This window comes from Bactrocera oleae, chromosome 3 (assembly GCF_042242935.1).
Source record: "Bactrocera oleae isolate idBacOlea1 chromosome 3, idBacOlea1, whole genome shotgun sequence".
Classification (NCBI taxonomy): Eukaryota; Metazoa; Arthropoda; class Insecta; order Diptera; family Tephritidae; genus Bactrocera; species Bactrocera oleae.
The window spans coordinates 50,406,818-50,414,915 of record NC_091537.1 but is presented as its reverse complement, the minus strand read 5'-3'; the positions used below and the strand labels follow the sequence as shown (position 1 = coordinate 50,414,915).

General features: G+C 35.6%; 1 protein-coding gene across 5 annotated transcripts; it reads right to left on the bottom strand.

The window, feature by feature from the left end:
• Window positions 1-827: 827 nt before the first annotated feature.
• LOC118679809 (DNA-directed RNA polymerase II subunit RPB1-like) lies at window positions 828-1,829 on the bottom strand. 5 transcript variants are annotated; one of them, XM_070106606.1, is made up of 4 exons: window positions 1,634-1,829; window positions 1,414-1,574; window positions 1,270-1,340; window positions 828-1,197 (listed from the first exon to the last, which is right to left on the bottom strand). In XM_070106606.1, the coding sequence occupies exons 2-4, from the start codon at window positions 1,424-1,426 to the stop codon at window positions 1,048-1,050; spliced, it is 234 nt and encodes a 77-aa protein (XP_069962707.1). In that variant the 5' UTR covers window positions 1,427-1,574; window positions 1,634-1,829; the 3' UTR covers window positions 828-1,047. The 5 variants fall into 5 exon arrangements, with proteins under 5 accessions (XP_069962707.1, XP_069962708.1, XP_069962709.1 ...); XM_070106607.1 differs by having other exon boundaries at window positions 1,414-1,571; XM_070106608.1 differs by having other exon boundaries at window positions 1,414-1,543.
• Between the last annotated feature and the right edge of the window lie 6,269 nt (window positions 1,830-8,098).

Sequence of the window (8,098 nt, the reverse complement as noted above, 5' to 3'; positions counted from 1 at the left end):
TTGTAAACTTTTTTTAGACTTGCCAACGCTTTTGGATAATTTTCATCCGATATTAGATATGCGTTTACTCCTCCCAAAGCTTTTAGAGATAGGCAATTAACTAAATGGTTAAGTTCTTCAATATCTGGGATATTTGGATCATTATGAACCAAACCCTCAAAGAAACTCATACAATTTTTAATTCCGAATATTCTCCCTTGAATTTCTGCAGATTCATTTTTGGGAGTCTGGAGTTGTGAGAGGTTACGAAAGATGTTTCGGTAGTTGACGTTCTATTTTTGGCTAAAATAGTTTTAATTATTGGTTTCGTTTATTATTGTCCTTTAACTCCCCTATGGCCCGAGGGGAGAAACATTTTAGTGAAGTGTTAGTGTATAATAAGTGCATAATATAAAAGAAAAGTTAACCATTGAGAACCAAATCGAGAAATTGTAAGATAAAATTTGTGAAATTTTCAACTTAAAATGAAAATATCTCGAAAACTATAAGTTTCCGGCGGTATATATTCGTGATCTGGAGAATCTCCTCTATCCAACCATACCCCTTTTAACCCTGAAAGCGTGGGATGGTATACTAAATTTTTCCCGATTTCGCCTTCACGGTTTATCAATGCGTTATGATATTCGAATTATTTTTCATTTGAAATGATTAACATGGGCAACCTATGTTAAGGTAACCAAACAAAATGTTGAAATTTCAACTGATGTCATTTTCTAACCAAGCAAATGATTTTCGGTTAAGAAGAAGAAATCTTCCAATTCTAATTTTGTGGAAAAATGAACCAGATGAAACATTTTATAAAAACCAATTCCAATAAATAAAGTGTATACTTGTATGTATATATATATATTCAACATAGGCATATACAATATTGGCCCGATATGGTTAAATTATTCATAATTATATACTATTATAATGCCGATATATGGCATTATGGCCTCAATTATATATATGTATATTCAACATAGGCATATACAATATTGACCCGTTAAAATTAAATTATTCATAATTATATATTATTATAATGCCGATTATGACATTATGGCCTCAATTCATCATATCGGCCTCCCGCGCCGCACCACCAGTAAAAAAAGTTCCTAATTTCTTGTAGATATCAAGTATTTCCTGTAGAGAACGCACACCCAATGAAACGTTATTTGACGACACACCACCAAAATGAAAAGTAATGAATATCATCTAAAAAAAATTTATAAAATACACAAAGTAAAGAATAAGTAGTTAATTTATGCATTGCACATCCATACTTACCTGTGTAGCACATTCACCCAAACTCTGCGCGATAGTGGACATGCGCTTATTGATGTGCGCTGATGATTGCGCTGCAAATTGCGAGGCAATCCAACCTAATTGGTCTTTCCAACTTTCCAACAAGCAGAAAATGAGGCAACTTACCTTGGAACCCCATTGGGAAAGCTAACACGCAACGCTTCACGATAGCGACACAATTGACCCCACTAAATTTCCAGCTCTAGCGGCACATTGAGAATTTTCTTTCGTCCTATGCAACTATATTTAATCAGTTCTTCAGAAACAACATAAAATTCAAGAACCTTCTTTATAACAAAATAAAACTAACATTATATTTAAGAAGCAAATCAGAGAAAGCGCTTACTTCAAACAATGTTTCCAAATAATGCCGGCCATCGTTGATAAAAAATTTAATAGCCCTAGGTGCATCTTTTTCTTACGCATTCAAAAAATATGCATAATGAATGTTGCTACTCTTACAACAGAATTTTGAATTTAAAAACAAAAAGTTAGCTTTGAATATGTGGTGTAATAGGTGGAACTTTCCAGATGTAGTAGTGAATTGGTTACCTCCGTATTGTAGGGTTTCCTCATAAAAAAAATTGAAAATCATTGCCTCTCGAACAAAGCACACAAACTACAGTGTATACAAAAAAATATACAGACAGCAGCACTGATAATATGCGCAAGATGCACTTATTCTACACAGGGGACCAAAGCAATTGTAAAGACTTATGAATTGGTATCTGATGTGTGCAGTAAAAATAGAATACATATTTACACATATGTGCACGAATATACACACAATATCCCTTGATAAGTTGTTAAGAAATTAGAACTTGTAAATGTATATAAGGGAGATCAGTATTAAAATAAATTTCTCACATTCTAAATCTCATATTATTATATATATGAATTCCAATCCTCTGGCTGACATCCACATCAACTCAATGTATATTTTGCCTCTTCGGTTTAGTTTATATCACATATAACTCATATAATGAGGATTTTAATATAATTTTATCGACGCGATAAATTTGATGATAATCCATTCACGATTTCGTCGAATAATGAATGTTTAACTCTTCCGCAGCACTTTTTTATTTCCCAACATGTTACTACAGAGTATACAATTTTTGTTCACCTAACGGTTGTTTGTATTACCTAAAACTAATCGAGTTAGATATACGGTTATATATATATATAAATGATCATAATGAAGAGACGAGTTGAAATCCGGGTGATTGTCTGTCCATCCGTCCGTCCGTCCGTGCAAGCTCTAACTTGAGTAAAAATTGAGATATCTTTATGAAACTTGGTAGGAATGTTTCTTGGTACCGTGAGTTGGTATTGCAGATGGGCATAATCGGACCACTGCCACGCCCACAAAACGCCAATAATCAAACACAAATAAATTGCCATAACTAAGCTCCGCAATAAGATACAAGACTGTTATTTGGTACACAGGATCACATTAGGGAGGAACGTCTGCAGTTAAAAAATTTTTTTTAAGTGGGCGTGGTCCCGCCTCAAATAGGTTTAATGTGCATATCGCTTAAACCGCTAATGCTATAATAACAAAACTAACTGGAAGCAAATGTTTTTAGCACCTCTATTGACGATGTGAAAACAGTTCAAATCGGGTGGCAACTCCGCCGAATCCCCATATAACGGTACTGTTAAAAAATACTAAAAGCGCGATAAATCAAGCCCTAAACGCGCCAGAGAACTTAAATTATATCTTCGGGATTGTATGAGATGACTTTATGGGAACCGCGTTCAAAATTAGACAGTGGGCGTGGCGCAGCCCACTTTTAGGTGGAAACCCATATCTTGGGATCTGCTTAACCGATTTCAACCAAATTCTGTGCATAACGTTATTTTCATATTTCTATGTTATAGTGCGAAAATGGGCGAAATCGGACTACAACCACGCCTATTTCCCATATAACATCATTTTCAATTCCATCTGACTCTTTCAGTTTCCACTATGCATATCAAGCAACAATAATTATATCGGGGTAAAACTTTGCGTGAATAATACGTTTAAAGTATGCCACCTTGTGACCAAAAATTGTCTAAATCGAACCAAAACTGTTCAAGCCCCTAAGTACTAAATATGTGGACCTAGTGCCTATAGTTGACCTTCTACCAAAAATATCAGTCAATCCACAAAGAAATCTCAAACGAATATACCATTTGACTTTGCGAGAGTATAAAATGTTCGGTTACATCCGAACTTAGCCCTTCCTTACTTGTTTATTTATGAATTGTATTGACTGCTTCTCTACCAAATTTCAAATCGATTCAGCCGTTCTTGAGTTATAAATAGTATAACTAACAGAACTTTCTTTTATATATACCTACATATGTATATATAGATTTAGACACTTTCGTTAAGTTATGCAGACATCTCATTTGAGGTAACTAGGTTGGTTTTAATACTAATACCTCGATTGTGAAACAAAATATAGTAAGTACACTAAATTAGTCTACGACCTATAATATTTATAAGTTAATAAGATCTACCACACGATTTTAAATTTTTGCCTTACGCACTATACGAAAACTGCTTAGACCAGTACGAAGAAACAAAAGCTATGATTTCTGATCAATTAAAGCTAATAAATAAAGCTCTCCACATCCGAGAGTAGAGCTGCAAAATCAAGAGGCAAGTTCAGGCATCCATCTCGAGGTGCCCGCATGTGACACAGAAATATTTTATGGTGGTTATGAACAATGGCCGTCCTTCCGGGATATGTTCACTGCCGTATACATCAACCATCCAAAATGATCAAAAGCGCAGAAATTGTATCACCTCCGATACAAAACAAAAGGTCAAGCAGGCGTCATAGTCAAACAGTTCGCACTAAATGACGACAATTTCAATTTGGCTTGGGAAGCTCTTAAATCAAGATTCGAAAACGAAAGAATATTGGTCGATAAACAAGTAACGACACTAATAAACTTGTCTAAAATTCAAAAAGAAACAAGTGAAGAATTTGTTAGACTACAATCCACTGTTTCTAATTGTTTGTCGGTTCTATCGACACAAAATATTCCCACAGACAGCTGGGACCCTATACTGGTAAACATATGCACCGCCGCATTACCAAAAAAATCGTTTCTTTTATGGGAGCAATCGCTCTCATCACGAAAGAAATGCCCCACGTGGCAACAAATGAAAGACTTTCTTACTACCCAGTACGAAATCGCTGAAAGGGTAGACAAAAAGCTAATTAAAACAAAAATTGTACAACACGACCTAAAAAGAAGCTTCAATAGACCCCAAGCCAGTAGCAAAAACAAATTAAACAGAAGCTTGTACAAAACGCAATCGTTCACATCTGAACAGAACAATCATACGTCATGCGAACTATGCACAAGAGGGCATAAACTACAATCTTGCGAGATATTTAAAAAATTTAAAATTCACAAAAGCAACAATTTTATAAGATCAAAATGATTATGTACAAATTGCTTGTCATATACTCATACTCATAAAAATTGTAAAAGCAAATTCAATTGCATCTACTGTCGAAAAAGACATCACACAATGCTTCATTACAGCCAATTTCCCATATCACCCCAAAAAAGCGCTTATACAAAAAGAACCACAGGTTTAGTTGTAACAACAACTCTTAAAAACCAAAATCCCGAACATTGCCAAAATACACCTTGCTCAAAGGCACAAAATACTCAAACGCTACACAGCGAAATACAAAATAGGGTATTACTACCCACAGCAGTCATCTCCACCGAACATCGAGGAGAACTCTACAAACTTAAAGCCCTAATAGACCAAGGATCACAACGATCTTTCATGTTTCCAAGCTATCACATAAATAGCAAGCATTTGCAAAAGGTTTCACACCTAAAGCTAGCAGATGCCAACTGCAACGCCCCCGCTCAAATAGATATTCTAATAGGCAGCGACCTTATACCGCAAATAATACTTGAAGGTGTTGAAAAAATTTCAACCACGCTTCTAGCCCAAAACACTATATTTGGTTGGATTCTAAGTGGACTAGCTACAGAACTAGTTTCCACATCAACAACTCAAGTTGACGAACATTCAAAAGAATCGCTTAATTCACAATTAAGGAAATTTCGGGAGTTAGAAAAACGCCCCCTCATAACGACTCCAGAAGATCAGTATTATGAAGACTTCTACAAAGCCACAACTACTCGATCAAATAATGGCCGGTACGTCATACAACTACCAATAAAGCCACAATTTTCCAACACTCTACATAATGGTACAAAAAACAAAGTCAGTGTTTCCTCTGCCAATGTTCGAAACACCAATATATGTAATCCAAACATATCACCCAAATATAATAATACCTATTCCAAAAGATAATTTTTTGTACACCAATTTCCTTAAATTTAAAAAGGACAGTACAACAAAAATACAGAGGATCCAATGAATCTGTCTAGTTTTAATATCCTACTGATTCAATACCTGCATTATCCCCAATAACAAAGAGGCTAATTTTATGCTCTGTGGCAAAATTTCGACTCCGCAGGATGGCTTTCGCCAATAATGATAAAAGTGCAGATTAAAAAATTATGGCTAGACGGAGCCAACTGGGACGAACTAGCGAAACATATTCGCTTAGAAAACTGATCCCCCTTTACACACAATTTTACCGCAATTTTGCAGCTACAAATACCATGTTGAGCGAACTATTCCCAAATTACCAACGCAAACCAGATTGCTACGGCGATGCCTCAGAAAATCCATACTGCGCACCAATTCAAATTGAGCTATGTGATAATGCCAAATAAGTACTGTGTATACTACCACACGCATTTCAACATGGCAAAATATAAATTATCTCGATACTCCGATTAGGAAATTATTCTAGCCTGATTGGAAAAAACACTCTATGCTTAGAAAACATGTATCCAATTGCACGTACACTCGTCCATGCGCGACACAATACACATAATTGGATGATACTCACATCCTTGAGCGATTGACCGTTCCCCCAAGCACTCAGAATAATTACCCACATTCTCAAATACAATTCAACAATAAAGTTTAGGGATTACCATACTCCCAATGCGATACAGTGCCTCATCTTACAAAAAACAAAGGTCGCACTTATCCCATCTATCTAAGCGCTCATCACATGGGTAGTTTATGGCAAACACTTTTAAAAGTTGCAAATCACACTTCAAAAAAGTGGGTAAAAATCATAAATCTTACTCTCGCAAGATCCCTCTTCAAATGTTTTCAAATGAGCACCCATTCTGGCCATATCATATCCTGCCAGGTGTGGAGTCGCTATCCTTACTTAGTCATAATAAATAAATGGTAAATAACCGCCAATAAAAATTATAAACACAAAAACTCATATACTATTACTATAATAACAAGTCGTCAAAATAGTGAATCAATAAACACGCAAAATAAATTTGCTTACATTAAGCATTAATACCTATGGTACTTTAAAATCGATTTAAACCAAAATCTTACACTTAATATTCTGCGCCCTCGGCTACTCTACCAGCAGCATGCCGAAATACTTCCAACATTTACAGCCAATATGGGTAATACTAGGCAAAATATTTGCCTAGGGGGCCCAGGATGTTTAAATGAGCTAAGCCTCAGTAAATAAACACACCACACTCCGTAAAAAATTGGCGCACCCTAATGTAACGCACCACACCTGAAAACACTCACAGACGCACCACACCACACTCAACTTTTGAGAACACTACACATGATTACACACCACACAGCAACTTAACAAAAAGGACGGGATCATCGCACACACATCATTCGAATATACACGTCAGTCAACACGGTTTCTGCTTGCTGTCTTTATTCGTTTTTCCGCCAACCACAATCCTGCGCGCTACATCTAATTCCTTTCGTCAACGCGCCTGAGCACCACATCGATCTCAGTTTGGCTCATCTTTGCGCCTAATCAAATTCAACGGCTTCAGCTTTCAACGTTCCCTGTTTTCGATCCGTATTTCTACGCGTACAGCGTTTGCAAACGCATTATAAATATTTTATAATTAATTTAAACCTAAGCGTTAATAAATAAAAATTTATTAAGCTTATGTATACAAATTAAACGGGCGTTTTTGTTTACAATACTTAGTGAGAGTGTCTAAGTATTCAGTTATGTTGTAATAAATATTTATTGTATTAACTTATACCCTATATATTAAATTTAGCTTTGATTGAGTTTATAACAGATATAAGTATCTCATTTGAGTTAATTAAGTTGACTTTAATAGTAATATTTTGATTGTTATATGTAAAATGTAATAATGAAACTAAGTGAGTCTATACATACAATAGTGTTTAAATGAGTTTAAACTCCCCACTCCAAGTACACTGCTCCACTTGGAAAAGTAATAGCACACCCTAATATTATACACTACAACCCAAGAAACCACACCACACACGCCACCCAACACACCACGATACGGCCCCTGTAAACCACCTCACTAACAATAAGGACGGGATTATCGCCATCACGACTTCTTACGTTTTTATATTCGTTGCGAGAGAGATCAACGGGCTACAACCATTCGATTCGTCCGCTATCCCAAGTACCACGCAACATTTTTCGATTATAACAGCAATCTGGCTGTTATATATATATATACCTTTTCGATCGACAACGATACGGGTTCGTTCATTCCGTATACCTGCATCGGCCTCCGAAATATACAAATAAACTAAACAAATAAAAACTTGATCTTAGGGAAAATAACACTTATTTAAAGTTACAAATTTTCTTAATAAATTGTTTGTTATACACTTGGTGACACAGGCATTTTTTTCGCATATGTTACTCACACA

Bases quoted from the DNA above. Each gene is read 5' to 3' on its own strand.
- LOC118679809 (XM_070106606.1), bottom strand. The intron at 1,198-1,269 runs GTAAGTATGGAT...AATTTTTTTTAG, and splicing joins TGGGTGAATGTGCTACACAG to ATGATATTCATTACTTTTCA.